This window comes from Myzus persicae, unplaced genomic scaffold (genome assembly GCF_001856785.1).
Source record: "Myzus persicae strain clone G006 unplaced genomic scaffold, MPER_G0061.0, whole genome shotgun sequence".
Classification (NCBI taxonomy): Eukaryota; Metazoa; Arthropoda; class Insecta; order Hemiptera; family Aphididae; genus Myzus; species Myzus persicae.
The window spans coordinates 286376-301669 of NW_019104377.1; the positions used below are offsets into that span (position 1 = coordinate 286376).

Consider the following 15294-nt stretch of genomic DNA (forward strand, 5'->3'; position numbering starts at 1 on the left):
TTGCTATTATAATACTTTGATAGTACTTGATATACAGTTGTTTTTTAATTAACTTTCTGGGGTGGGGGGGGGAAGCTTAAATTAAGGTATGCTTGAAAGCCCCAGATGGCAAGTAGATACCTCCTAAGCGTAATCGGAAAAAAAATCCTCGGAAAAAAATCCCCAAAGTAACTATTAAAAAAATTACATAATTATAATAATATACCTAATTAGTATATTAGTTAGTAAAAAAAAAAAAATAAATAATAAATAATATAATATTAGTTAGTTAATTAAGTCAGATTCGGTTCAGTCGGTTCGTTTTCTTATATTGTTACACAGCTGTCAAAAAGTCTCCAATGCTTAATTTATCTTCACTTTGTCTTATAACTAACTCTTTCAAGCGGATATTTATTGTTTGATTTTGTCCTCTTTTTGTACGCCTAGGTTCACCCAAAGCATCCAATGCTGACTGTACTCGATCGGCGTCAATTTCATTTTTAATTTTCCTAATAAGTTTCCAAATTGTAGGATGTTTTTGACCAACTAGTTTGGAAAACCTATTATTCCACCCTTCAACGATGTTGTTGGTTCTGTGGCAGTCATTGAGGGTGGTTTTATTTACATTCCACACAGCTGGTGGGAACATTGGTGGCAGTTTTCGAAACCTCATGTTATTTTCGTCGTTTCCAATTCTTCGATACTTACCATTTACATAATACGAATCAAAATAATCTAATAAATCCATAAGATTTTCAGGCAAACTATATTTTAAATATTTCATTCCATCTTCTACGAGGTGCAATGGAAGGAATGCAAGTGCATCAATCATTCCACATTGTTTTTGAAATTCTTCATCCTTAAGGTATTTCGTAGCAAAGCCCATTTCTTTTTTCATATACTTAGTACAACTTTGAATTTTTAAATATAAATTTTGTAAATGCATATTTGTTGCATATATTAATGATATATATTAATTAATAATATAGGTATAAAGATAATATTATTATTTTTATTATTATAACTTTAATACTAAATAGTTGCTTTGGGGATTTTTTTTCCGGGGATTTTTATCCGGGATTCCTCCTAAGGGGCACCAATGAAAAAAGCTATTCTAGTATAGATTTAATGATTTTAAGTGTCTTGAGACATTTTATTACAGCCATAATTATTAATATAATATTTAGGATACAAATTATTTTTGAGCAAAACAGAAAGAAAATAACAAATTATTTAAAACAATATTTATTACACAATAAAAAATACAAAAAACAAAACAAAAACATAATTAAGTTTGGAGTGACATAGACTAGATCAATTTTCTAATAGTTAATAGGTAACGCAGTTAAACATACTTCATTGTTAACTTAAATAGAGCACTATCAAAACACAACATTTATCTACACAAATAGTTCACATTAAACAACATTAGAGTTAGTGAAATTTCATAACTTTGCTAATAAATAATACTTACCTAATTAGAGTTTTTTTATTTTATTAATTTCAGAAATATTTTATTTTTAAATAACTACCTAATGATAACTAAAACTAATGTTGATCATAGTTTTATTAATACAGTAAATTATCTATCTGTTTTACTTAAAACAATATCTATAGTTCGTAATAATATTGTAATCAATGAAATATAAATATAATATTACGGAAATATGATTAAAAATTTGGTAAGCTAAGTCTATTTTATCAATATTGGTCGTAGCTTAATATCTTACATTATTTTGATTTATAGTTAATATACATTTAATATTATCAAATTCAAAGTAAAAATTAAAATAATATATAGAAAAAGAATTAATTTTACATATAAATAAATTTGTTATTACACATTTTTTGATTTTATTTATAAAAAAAAAATAATGTTAAAGATAATTAAATAAAAACGATGACACCTGAGCCCTAATCATAAATAATAATAACAAATAATAGTTTAAAAATAACACTATACAATTATAGAACTAGTTATAAACATAATATGTATACAAAATAATAATAATATTATTTTAGCCTTTTCTAAATGATTTTATAGTTATAAGATCTTGAAATATAGTGGTACTAGTATAATAAAAATGTCAACGTAAAATGATGTTATATTCTATAGACTAGAAGTAGTAGGGAGTAATATACTTAGTACTAGTAAATATGATACTTATATAATAAATAGGTAGCTAAGAAAGACAAAGGATCAGTTAAAGAAAATAAATTTTAAAAAAATATTGTTAATCAAATGACAAATAAAAAATCACAACACATAAGAAAGAAAAGAAAGAATAAGACATTGTTTTCATTATTTTCCAGAACAGTACAATTAATATGTCATAAAAAGTATTTTATTACTTACACAGTGATTAGTATATTATAATATATGATGAAGATATCAATGGTTATTGGCCGAAAATTAAAAAGTTTATTTTCTTTATTAAAATATATTTTTTATGATAATTTATTTTCTCATACCTAACTGAAAAATTAGTTTTGATCAAATCAATAATTTAAATTAATTTCTGCATATTGATATTTAATGTTGGAAAATTTTCTATGGTTTATCACAACCTCAGTTTTATTATTTTTTATTAAAAAAAATTAAAAATAATGATTATTATGAATAAAATTGTTTTTCATTATAACCTGTAAAATATTATTTTCTATAATACACTTTTGATTTTTTTTTCACATTAGCAATTAAAATTACATAATTAAAGAGCTGAAACTCACATTATTGTTGGTGTTTTTAATTATTACCATATTACTTAGTTAAATATTTTTTTTATACATATAAACTAAAATTACTAGATGAGTTAAAATAAATAATACTTATAATATTTTTTGTTCGATCTGTGTTGGAGTATGGAGTAATTATTTGGGATCCATGCACACTTGATGGTAGTAAACAACTAGAAAGAGTTCAACGTAAATTTTTGAAGTTTGCTGCTTTTGCATTACGTATTGAATGTCAACCCCATGAGTATCAACCTGTATTACAGCGCCTCCATTTGTCTACCCTATGTGACAGGAGGAAACAGGCTAATCTTACGTTCCTCACTAAACTAATAAATGGTGAAGTGGATTCCCCTGCTCTCCTATCTAAATTAAATTTCAGAGTTCCAAGTTTTTACTCCAGATACTCCTTCCCTTTCCAAATTCCTGTTAGCCGCTGTAACTATTTAGTAAATCGTCCTATAGCTCGTATGACGAAATTAGCGAATGAGGACCCACTATTCCTGAATGTTTGGCAATAAATTATTATCTGTTGTTCTATTTTTTTTTTTTTATATTTTAATTGTATTTTGTAATTTATGCAACGTTCATAGTTGTTATGGTATTATGTCTATTTGCTCTTTATCCTAATTGTATTTGTATTCTTGTAATTTATGTAAATTTCCTATTTTATGTTATGTATTTTTGATTCTTGTAATTGGGCACGTCCCGTATTTCAATTAATAAATAAATAAATAAATATTTTAACCATGGACTGTGTTAATTTTTGGCACGATCTAGCTCTATTCAAAAATAAAAATACTCTAGAATTTAAATTAAATAGAAAATTGTCAAAGATGGAATTATTTTTGGTCCTAGTGTTATAAGAACGTTAAAAGTAGAATGTACCTAAATAAATTTGGGATAACATAACTTCTCTACAATGCAGAAAGATAACATCATATCAGTAAATCAGAAGAACATTATGCCAGATCCACACAGGAAAAGAAAAAAAACATAACATAAACTCAACTTTTTCCAAAATAGACGGGACAATTTAATTGTTTTTAAAAACAAAAAGTGGACTTTGTGTGGACTCTGCATTATAATAGTTATAAATATTAGTGAAAAGGTTTATTCTGCGAAATAATAACAAACGTTATTTAAATGTGTACAGTAAATAGTGCCATCGAAATATTGGGATAAGACATTATACAACAAAAAAATGTTTTCGGATTTAGTTCAGTTATTTTTCATCAGAAAATAAATACCCATTACTACTTTGGTCCCATGCAATTCCGTTTTAGACACGTTTCATTTGAATAACACACAAATTATGGATCACATTTTATTGAATTCCATATTGATCTAATAATACTGTGGTTCTCAACCAGTATTCTGCAGCAAAATAGTGTTTTTAGTTTTTGTTGTTAGTAATGATTATTATATGCATTGAAACTTACCACTAAAAAACCAAGGTAACAAATATAACATTCAAATTATTAGTTATCAATGTTGTTTTAAAGTAAATTGGTATGGAAAACAGTGTTTAGTAATAAAATGGATAGATGCATTATTAAAATGTACAATTGAAGATAAAAATGTTAATGATGGTGTTAACTGTCTAAATACAATTGATTGAGCCACAAACCCTTAAATGAATCCATTGAATGTTGTGTGTGATAAAAAACTTTCGATGTTTCGATGGTCCCAAGTAAATTAAAACAGCATTTAAGTACAAACTATGGCCATCTTAAATCATAAGATCAGAATTATATTAAACAACTCGTGAGTGACGGATCCGCAATCAAAGTAAAATATTATGAGAAAAAAGTTACAGTATCCTATAAACACAAATTGCGTTCTTATAAAGTTGAGGAATTAATTACTCAAAACCATATATATGAAATTTATTTATGCTGATTATGGTCTTAAATTTAAATGTCCAGAAATATAGCTTGAAGAATTTTGGATATCAATCGAAGAAGAATATCAAAAAAATGTGTTGATAGTTTTGTTGCAATTTCTTATTTAGTATGCTTTTAAAAAGGGTTTTCCTTACTTTCAAACATTAACACAAAAGAGAAATGCTTTTTACTAGAAGGAGAAGAGTAGCATTGTCATCTATTAATCCTTATACTATAAAATTACATTGAATTATAACTTTTAATTTTTAAATAGTATTGATTTTTTGTTATATTTTGTCAAAATATACAGTAAGAGAAATAAAAATGATAAATATTATATATTTTTTGTTATGTTCCTTCAAAATATGAAATAGAAAACATGTAAAGGACATAAGGAGGTTAAGAACCACAGTAATAACTAATGATATAATATAAAGTGTGAATCAAGGAAAGAATACTTTCTTACTATTACAAAACATCTAATACACATCCCAACATCAGATCAAACTCAAAGGCCCTGAAAATACATTTTCCCTGTTTCATAAAATTCAGCATACATTTCAGGGACTGAAGGCATGCACAATAAATTATGCCACTGGTCGTAACATTGTCTTCATAATATCTTACACATAAATAGATAATACATTTACTACATGTTACTTTGTTCTCGCCAAGATTATTCACAACACTCAGTTGAATAAAGATAAACTATAAAAACTGTAACCTGGATGTCCCCTAGCAGCTAGATATATATACACAACATGGTATGCTCCGGGTATAAAACATATGAAGCCAGCGATGAAAAATACTATTGGATGATAATCTGTGTTTGGAGTCAACTGCACAATAATAGCCACGGATAATAATACTGTGAACATTCATAATAGATAAGTTTTGAAAGATGATTTACTTCATTCACGGGCATTAAATCAAAATATTATCCTAATTTTAAGTTTGCACAGTATATCTATAATATATTAGTGTATATAAATATAAATTATAGAGAATATACATTCATAGAGTTAAAACATAATGGCTTATTTATTTATGTATAAAGTATATTGAATATTATACATAAATTTATAATTCCACTTTGATATTTATTTATAGTTGAATTTATTATGTAACATTATACATTTTAACTTAAAATTGTTAAAACTGTTTGTACAATAAATGATTAAATAAAGTAAAATAATTAAATCATAGTTATCACATTAAAATAATATACAAAAAGTTATTTTCTTTTTTTGCTAACTAAATACTAATTATAATATTGTTGATGAATAGAGTCTGTAACTTACCAATTCTATGATGATATTTTTACAGTTTAGTACTTTAGTAATTTGGTCAGATAAGAAATATAAATATTGAAATCCTAACACTATTAAATATGGATTATATTGATTTCTACTATCAATATATTCCCATCCATAATTCATTTTGAGAACACAATGAACTAAATAGATAATTACCAGTTCCAATGAAGAATAAAATGGCAGCAGCTAAAACCACACGCCAATTCTCTCGTACTTGAGGATGGTGCCAACACCAATTCTTTTGGTTGGAATTCGCTGTTGAATTATAAATCAACGAATCACTGTCCCGAGATAATGCCTAGACGGTAAATATATAGGTTTTTAAAGTTTAATTTTTATAAAAAAGAAATATGGAGTGAATAATAATATGCAATACTCACATCTTCAAATTTTTTTGTTCTTGAAATAGATTCATTTTCAATACCACCGTAATTAGTTAATTTGGTTTGTCCAGGAGATTGTAAAGGTGAGTTTCCTAAACTAGACACATACACTTTTATATCATCAATTGGTTCATCTTCGAAAGCATCGTCGATTGAAAATCTTTTACTGTAAGACATAATTTACGGTTTACTTTTATATCATACTAATTAATGGTAAGTTGGATTCAATTTCGCATTTCCGATAATGTAATATCAATATATTTTAAGGGGGATGTGAACACTGAAGGCTCAATACTGAATAACACTTTGAAGGATGTCGGTAAGAAACTTTCAAGAGGTATTAATAATTCATAGTAAAATATATAAAAATAAATATTATTGTTTATTTTAACATTATTAACCGAGAATCAAGTTGTGATTGTTTAATAATCGTTATCAATGTTCAAATAATAATTTGATAAGATATAAAAATGATAACTCAGACTAAAACCCTATTATTTAATCTTTTTTACTAATAACCACGGACGTACTAATTATAAAAAAAATAAATAAATAATAACAATAAAATAACTACCTATTAACTATATGTACGTTCCGCTAGAAATTTATGATGAGAGAATTCCAGGGTATTATATTGTTCTATATTGTGTAAAATATAAAATGCTAAGCAGTTACGCTGTACGGACGTACGGTTCAAAAGGTACATGCAATTCAAATTATGTGATAGTTACTACTTGCTATTATATAATGTGCCAATATTGTGCCATTTATCATATATGGAATATTATTAGTAGAGCCCTGAATTTTATGCAAGTGCATGTTTGTACCTAATGTATGAACGCTGATGAGGATTTGAAATGTCTACGGTTCTTATCACTCTTGATTCAACTGAATTAATCATTGTGCTGTTAAAAAAACTTTCCATTCAATAAATTAAATCCAATTTTACTAAAATTAAATGTTTACATATTATCATGTTATTAATTTCTTATTGACACTTGTAATTTTTTTTTGTAACTCTGCTATACGTATTGAAATCATTGACATAATAGAACTATAGAGCGTTAAAATATCTCCTGTAAATAATATCTTCAATAAAAACAACTTTCTAATATATTATAGTAAAATAAAATATTATAATAATTTTTAACATATTAATATAGTTAACGTTATATAATTTTTTAAAAGTGTTTAGAAATAATATAATGTTTTTCATATTTATATATTTTATTTTACTTTAAAAACATAATAAAAACTAGTAACTGTACCTTGTTAGGTGACAATAAAAACATTCTTTGATATTTATTTTTTTTAAGATATTTACCATTCAAAATAAATTGAGATTACATTTTTTCATCAAGGTTTATTAATGGTTTTTGAAACTCAACAATGGCGGGTGTAATGCATTGATAAATATTGTTGGTTTTTAATAAAACTTAGATTCATTCTATTCTATGGTAACACTGTTCAATAGCTGCTTTATCATTTTATCAGTATGTATTGATAACGTTGCAGAGTTATGGCTATAATTTATACATATTATATAAACAAGTTGCTTATAATGTCTAGGTTAACGCAATCGAATTCTGTATTTTCAATTTTGATGCATAGACCTTATACTTTGAAGTAAGCACGAGTAGTCAGGCTTATTATTTATATATTATTATGTTTAAGGAGTGTATCCATCTATGACCAATCAAATGAGTTAATGGTCACTTTAACATGATTTAAATACACATCGCTATTAATTGGTTCGTTACATTTTATTGAGCCATTAAATGAATACATTTTGTATGCAACCCGGCATAATACTAGTATATAATATCAGCTATAGCCGTGCTTTTAACTTCTTCAGTTAATAGGTCTACGTCACGGTTTAAAATATATATATTTATTATAATATACTATAATAGTATATTATCTTAAGCCGTGGTATCACAGAACATGGACTATAGATAAGGTATATCATATGATTGTTCTGTGATAATATTATCGTAACGTGACGGTCACGTGTAGGTGAAAGTGTGTAACAAGTGTGTAACAACAGTTGGCCTTGGTTGTTTATCTTAGTTTTGCTATGTTTACGTGGCATATCGTTATTTCCGTACCAATGATCGTTGACCGTAGTATACGAAAAGAAGTGTTTTTTGTTATTATTTACTAGTCTATTGATTATAACACATGATCAAAGTGTTTGAACAGATTACAATTTAATTATCCTTACATACTTAGTGGTGTTTATACATGACCCATCGAACTATCACAGACTACTCTCAGACACCATCGAAGGCATATTCGACATTCGTAAACAGTTACCTAACCTAACAGTGTGACGGTTTTAAAATTTTAGTTACTTATTAGTTACACAGTACTCCACAGTCCCACTGGGCACAAACTATATATTAACACACTTGTAAGTACCTACCTAACCAAATATTGTTGGTATAATAGTGTATAGCATATGGACATATCGCCACCTTGCACCAACAATGAGTAGTGCTGTAAAGTATATAGCTGGTATGGACAACTCAAAGTTACTAGAGCTCCAATGTTTAACGCAAAAATAGAAAATCATTAAAACATCGTAAAAGTGTATATTTTTCAACTGGTAATTTTTTCCAAAAACACTCATGAATTTCTTTTGTAAATAAAAATAGATTTGTTTGCAACTCACATAATTCTAAAATAAGTGTATCATCTTGCTTTTTAATTTCTACTGCCACAGGATTATTTTACGAATTTATTATCTAAGAACAGTGTAATTTATAAATACAGATAAATGTTAAGATTGTATGGAGTAATCTAAAAATGTAGCAAGGATCAGATAAAAAGGTACCCAAACCATCAAGTTGCCCACTCTTGGTATGTAGAATAATAATAATAATAGTATATGTACTTCCTATAGGTATAAGGTGTTAATACATTTTATCCATATTGCATTTAAGTTCATAGGATATTACTTGTTTGTCTTTCTTAGATTTCAGTTCATAACAAATTTGGAACATTACCTATATAATATAATCAGTCGGTTTCTTCAAGTTTATCCGCTTGCTTTTGTTTCTTGCACGAGGTTTGTAATTTAACCTAACGACTGATTCAATCTCTACGTAGAAATCCTCATCCAAATATATCTGTTTATCGAGGCCATAAAATTAAAGTGTAACAAATTCATTAAAAAATTTTAACTTCCATGGCAGTTCAGATTTACATCTACAGTATCTAAAGATAATAAATTAAATATTCCATGCAATAATTTTGACTGAAACAAATTACTACATTATTAAAAAAATAAAAAAAATAATCACAAACACATGTGACTTTTGTATTTATTTTATATTGGTACATTTTACTAACAATACTATACTATTATATTTATTGTATTAATATTCATTCATATTATATTAAATAAATACATAATATAAATAATAATATTGTGATAATTTAACCAAGGAAGAAATATCCATTATCGTTGGATGAAATATCTGAAATAGTTATGTATGTTTTTTAAAAATGAAGTTTTGTTTATATGAATTGTAGTAATACACTAGCATAGTGTTTTCTCTATGGCACTTATAATACTTTTATATTGTGCTAATCTGTAACCAATGACAAGCATTAAAATTTACTAAAAAATATTTGATTTCCATTGGCTGAGTCACCGCTAAGCCACTTATGTATATTTTATTATTCAATAAATTTGGTGAGGATAATATAGGAATTTAATTTGATTCCACATAATTTAAAGCCCTCGACTGTATTATTGTAATAAGTTACTTATTACTGTAATTGTTTATATTATCATTATTCATTACTACAACCAATTCAAGCACATAATAATCTATATATTTTTAATATAAAAATATTTTCCATATATATATTTTCAATAGGAATTTAGGTACTCGTTTTGTTTGCTTTCTAAAAATCTGTTACAAGATTTAAGATTAGTTTTAAGGGAGGCACAGGGGGACTCAGTCTCCTTTAAAAATGTAAAATTATTTGTGATATAAATTTTACATAGAATAAATTACAAATTTGAATATTCAGGGTTAAAAGTGGGATGAGTATTACTACTCACAAATACTGACTACTTTCACATACACTGTTTAAATACATTGCTCATACATTAGACATTATACATACAATTATGTATGGAAGGCTTAAAGATATATGAAGACATAAGTTCCAGTGCCACCACTAAATTTTGTGGAGCCTTGATGCAAAAATCGTTATGCCTCTGCTACTGTGGTTAGTAATTATATAAATGCTTTATTTATGTAAATATAAATAAATGGTCCTACATGGCCAACAGAACCAGCCTTTTAAACTCAACTTATTTTTGTTACCTTGTGATTTCTGATTTGAATATGATTGTTAAAGACTATTTTTGCTACATCATCACCTAGGGTAAAGGAAGCCCATCTAAGAGAACTTTATTCTAGAAAATAAAAATATATATCGAAGAATGTTGCAAAAAAATTAACATTTTTCAAACAAGATTCAAATTATTTGCAGCACAATAAACATATTATGATGGATTTAAAATTATGTCAGAAATTCTTTTTTGATCCCCTGTGTAACCACCACTCATTACTGAAGCAACATCACATCCTTTGGCCCCACGTCTGTTAATATCTAAATTACAATTCTAACTCGGGCCTGACCCTTATAGTCTATGTATACCACTTCCAGTATTAGGCCGATAATAACTGTCCTAATAATACTATTTATAGTTGCCACAATAACAAGACGTATTGGCATATTTTAACAAGTTGCAACACATAGTCTATAAACAATTAACCAGGTTAAGGGCTCCTAAATACAATGACAAACATCATTATCATTACTCTACATATAACATTTGATATTTCGGCATTTCGTCTTTCAAATTTACCCTCAAGGATTCTATATATTTCTATGCTCCAATTTATTCTAAACTGAGACCCCCTAGTAATGCTGGGCACCCCTGGTCCCCCCTACTAGTTGTGGCACTGATTAGTCATTCCCTCTGAAATTTTTTCCCTTTATAGCCATGATTATCAGTTGTATAAATATTAATTATGAACTATGATAGTAAATTTCAAACATTCTATCTAGGTATCTAATTGTTTCTTTTCCTTTATAGTTGAAGTTTCTTAGAATGTTCTTTTGTTAATTTGTTGCTAAATAAAACTAATTTTGAATAAATGTTATAACAATTAGTGTCACATTTGGATTGCATACGATAACCATAGGTGGGCATTTTGGGGCAGACATTTCAATGGCCGCCGCCCACAAAAAAAAAAACTTTTTCATATGTTCTGAATTTTTACTATCGTTATTAGTTATAATAATTATCTATTATCCTATTATTTAAAAATTATAAAATATTCAACTCACAGATGGTACTTAAATCGCCAACAAAAGCAATAATTATTATTATTATTTTATGTTCTTTATTTAATATGTATAATATATATTTATATTATTATTTAGTGTCATTAATTTTAGTTTAATCATGTTCTTATTAGCACTATAAGTATTACAATATACCTATAATTGTGTGGGTGTAGCTGATGCAAGTCACTTTACATTGGATTATTCTAGTCCCCCTACAATTTCAAACATGATGATCAATGTGTTCTACATTTTTCAATTTAAAATTTTTTCTTTAGATATGTTCGGGAAGTTGTAAGTCCAAAAATGTCCAAGATTTCACCTGAACTATGTGTGCCACAAAATATAATTCTAAATAAATACATCAAACAAGAACATATTGATGCTAATGATTGTCAAACAACTTATCAATGGTAAGTATTACAATACTAGCTTCATAGAGACACCTTCCTAATCATCAATATTGTTTTTTTATTTTAATATTGTACCTTCATTTTTTGTTGACTATCTTTAAATACTTAAGCTATAAGCATATAACATTATAACAATACTGTGCTTGGTATTTTCATTGATATGAAACCAGTATTTCTTAAAAAAGTAGGACCCAATTAGGAACATAAATGTATATAGGTAATACAGAATTAAAGAATAACAAATTAAACTCTTAAACACAAATTACACAATACAATAGAGTACTTATATAAAACAAAACCAAAAAAAAAGTCCATAAATATTTATTAATAGGTTAGTTATAATCGTTTTTTCATTTCAATTGTCATTTTACTATTTTATTCTCTTACTTAGTGTTAAAGGGCAAGTTCAGCTAACAATTAATATTATTAATTTTAATCATAATATTATTGTTATTTCTTTATATTAGCTGTTAGTTAGTTAAACCATATAAATTTTAAAATGTTCTGTATGAATTGTTGTTTCAGTGACACACAAAATTCTACATTTACAATAAAGAATCTAGAAGGCGACATAAAAACTGAAGTAGATGTAATTGGCGATAATATATTTGAAAGTTATGTAAAGTTAGAATATATTGATGTGTCATCAATTACGTCTAAGACAATTGACAAGTTACACATTGAAAACAATCCTAAAAATTCCAATACTAACACTAAAGCATTAACTACAACTAAATGCAAATTGATATCGTTAAAAAAAAATGAGGAAAAAACATACAAATGCAATACTTGTAATAAATTATTTTTTCGGCGAGTAAACATCGTAAGACACTTAAATATTCATTCAAGTGAAAAACCATATAAATGTGATTTTTGTAGCAAATCATATTTAAAGCAAGTATACCTCAATAAACACCGTAAGACTCATTTAGATGAAAACAAATATAAATGTGATATTTGTGGAAAATTATTGAAAAAAAGATCCTTGCAAAAACATGTGAAGCTTCATAAGAAAAATAAAGTATACAAATGTGCTATTTGTAATAAAATGTTTTCTCTTGCATCAACATTTAATAGGCATAGAATGATTCATGAACCCGGCTATGATAAATTAAAACCATACAGATGTCATATTTGTTTTAAATCTTTTGCTCAATTATCATATTTATGTAAACACAAAATTATACATAGAACTCATAAACCATTTATTTGTGCTATATGTAATAAATCATTTTTTCAGAAACATAGTATCAAAAAACACATTAGGATTCATACAGGAGAAAAACCTTACAAATGCTTAATTTGTAAGAAATCATTTTCTGATGTATCAAATTTAAACAGACATAAAGTGATTCATAAACCCGATGATCCATTAAATCCAAATGCTAAAAAACCATATAAATGTAACGTTTGTAATAAATCATTTTCACAGAGACATGAACTCAAAAAACATGAAAGGATTCATACCGGTGAAATGCCTTTTAAATGCAATGTTTGTAAAAAATCATGTTTACGTAAACAAGACATGGAAAGACATGTTAGAATTCATACGGGAGAAAAACCATATAAATGTTTACTTTGTGATAGATCATTTTCTCATAAATCAAATTTAAAAAAACACAATAATATTCATAGATGGCAATGTGATATTTGTAAAAAATCGTTTTTGAGGAAATGGAACTTAAAATGTCACATTCAGAATCATATGAGAGAAAACTAATTTAATTGCATTATCAGTAATAAATATTTTCCGAAAGAATTGTTGTTTAAATAAACACAACAATGTTCGTAAACAATTTATTTGTTCTATCTGTAATAAATGATTTTCTCAGAAAAAAACTAAAAAAAATTCACCCGAAAAATCATAAAATATAGTTTAATAGATAAAAAAAGAGAGCAGAACCTATGGATGTCAAAATTATCTATTCTTTCATTAAATTTAATATTTTATTATTTATGTACCTGATATTAAATATAGCTTATACAAATTAGAAAGTTAAATTTTTTTTATACAATATACATATTATTTAAGTTATAAAATTAACATAGTTTACTCGACTAATTTTACAAATTGTTTTATTTTGATGAAATATGTGTAATCAATTATTAATGTTTTGTGACAAAACATGAATAATCTAAGACCGTGCCATACTTTATTCACAATGCAGATTTCATCTACATCACTAACTTATCATAATATAATTTATTATAATTATTGATTTTTGTTAACTCTTTATGGCTTTTATTATTTTATTTATGGGTCTAATTATTATGATCAATGATATTAAGAGATAACAATTGCTTCTTTTAGTATAGAATCATATTTTCCAGGAAAAATTTCAAATATAGTAGAAGCAATAATAGATAGGGCAGAAATAAATATGAAGATTTAATTAATCTGTACTTTACTTTATATGTTTTCATTATTATGTAATATAACTCAATATACATTTTATTATGCATATTAAGAATTTACTAGATAAGCTTAGTTTATAATTTTGGCTTAAGAGGACGCCACACCCGCATGCGTTGTCTCCGTCTTACAAACGAGTAACATACCAAATTTACGCTCAGCAGTTCAAGTTGTATGCCGTTAGCTTAAAAATTAGAGTGAATTAACCTATTATGAAACTTGATGGTAAGAACTTTATCCGTGTTTTGTTGGAAGTTTTTTTTACGATACTTCAGTTTTTAAGCAAGGTATGCTTGTATAATAAATGTAAATTAAAAATACTCATAACTCACTTAAAAACTGAATTATTGTAAAAAAACTTCCAACAAAACACGGATAAAGTTCTCACCATCAAGTTTCATAATAGGTTAATTCACTCTAATTTCTAAGCTAACGGCATACAACTTGAACTGATGAGCGTAAATTTGGTATGTTACTCGTTTGTAAGACGGAGACAACGCATGCGGGTGTGGCGTCCTCTTAATGTTATGAATTATTTTATTTTTATAAGGTTACATTTTATTACATTTTACACATATTTTTAATTACATTGTATCTTTTGTTAATTGTTAACCGTATGATTATGAAGTAAATATGTGATTATTATGTTGTGTATAATATTTTTTATTTTATATAAATATTGAATTTTTATATGTTTATACGGATACACAGTGTTTAAAATATACAGATTTTGATATTTGTATTTAATCGAATATTTATTTACTAAAAATCATGATAGAAATAACTTATTTCTATCAT

The 15294-nt window shown here is 26.3% G+C and overlaps 4 protein-coding genes across 4 annotated transcripts; 2 read left to right on the forward strand and 2 right to left on the reverse strand.

Moving 5' to 3' along the window:
• Positions 1-313: 313 nt before the first annotated feature.
• LOC111041722 lies at positions 314-865 on the reverse strand. The gene has a single exon (XM_022326103.1). The coding sequence runs from the start codon at positions 863-865 to the stop codon at positions 314-316; it is 552 nt and encodes a 183-aa protein (XP_022181795.1).
• Positions 866-1646: 781 nt separating this feature from the next.
• On the forward strand, positions 1647-3233 carry LOC111041648. Its single transcript, XM_022325981.1, has 2 exons — positions 1647-1661; positions 2841-3233. The coding sequence occupies exons 1-2, from the start codon at positions 1647-1649 to the stop codon at positions 3231-3233; spliced, it is 408 nt and encodes a 135-aa protein (XP_022181673.1).
• LOC111041699 (transmembrane protein 134) lies at positions 3228-6736 on the reverse strand. Its single transcript, XM_022326071.1, has 3 exons — positions 6295-6736; positions 6071-6212; positions 3228-5466 (listed from the first exon to the last, which is right to left on the reverse strand). The coding sequence occupies exons 1-3, from the start codon at positions 6472-6474 to the stop codon at positions 5288-5290; spliced, it is 501 nt and encodes a 166-aa protein (XP_022181763.1). The 5' UTR covers positions 6475-6736; the 3' UTR covers positions 3228-5287.
• A 2963-nt stretch (positions 6737-9699) lies between these two features.
• LOC111041687 (zinc finger protein OZF-like) lies at positions 9700-14597 on the forward strand. The gene is made up of 3 exons (XM_022326052.1): positions 9700-10542; positions 11949-12083; positions 12609-14597. Exons 2-3 carry the CDS (start codon positions 11977-11979, stop codon positions 13801-13803), a joined length of 1302 nt encoding a protein of 433 aa, XP_022181744.1. The 5' UTR covers positions 9700-10542; positions 11949-11976; the 3' UTR covers positions 13804-14597.
• The last annotated feature ends 697 nt before the right edge of the window (positions 14598-15294 follow it).

Bases quoted from the DNA above. Each gene is read 5' to 3' on its own strand.
- LOC111041722 (XM_022326103.1), bottom strand. From the start codon at position 865: ATGGGCTTTGCTACGAAATACCTTAAGGATGAAGAATTTCAAAAACAA.
- LOC111041699 (XM_022326071.1), bottom strand. From the start codon at position 6,474: ATGTCTTACAGTAAAAGATTTTCAATCGACGATGCTTTCGAAGATGAA. The intron at 6,213-6,294 runs GTGAGTATTGCA...TTTACCGTCTAG, and splicing joins GAACAAAAAAATTTGAAGAT to GCATTATCTCGGGACAGTGA. The intron at 5,467-6,070 runs GTAATTATCTAT...GAATGTTCACAG, and splicing joins TTTATTCTTCATTGGAACTG to TATTATTATCCGTGGCTATT.
- LOC111041687 (XM_022326052.1), top strand. From the start codon at position 11,977: ATGTCCAAGATTTCACCTGAACTATGTGTGCCACAAAATATAATTCTA. The intron at 12,084-12,608 runs GTAAGTATTACA...TTGTTGTTTCAG, and splicing joins TGTCAAACAACTTATCAATG to TGACACACAAAATTCTACAT.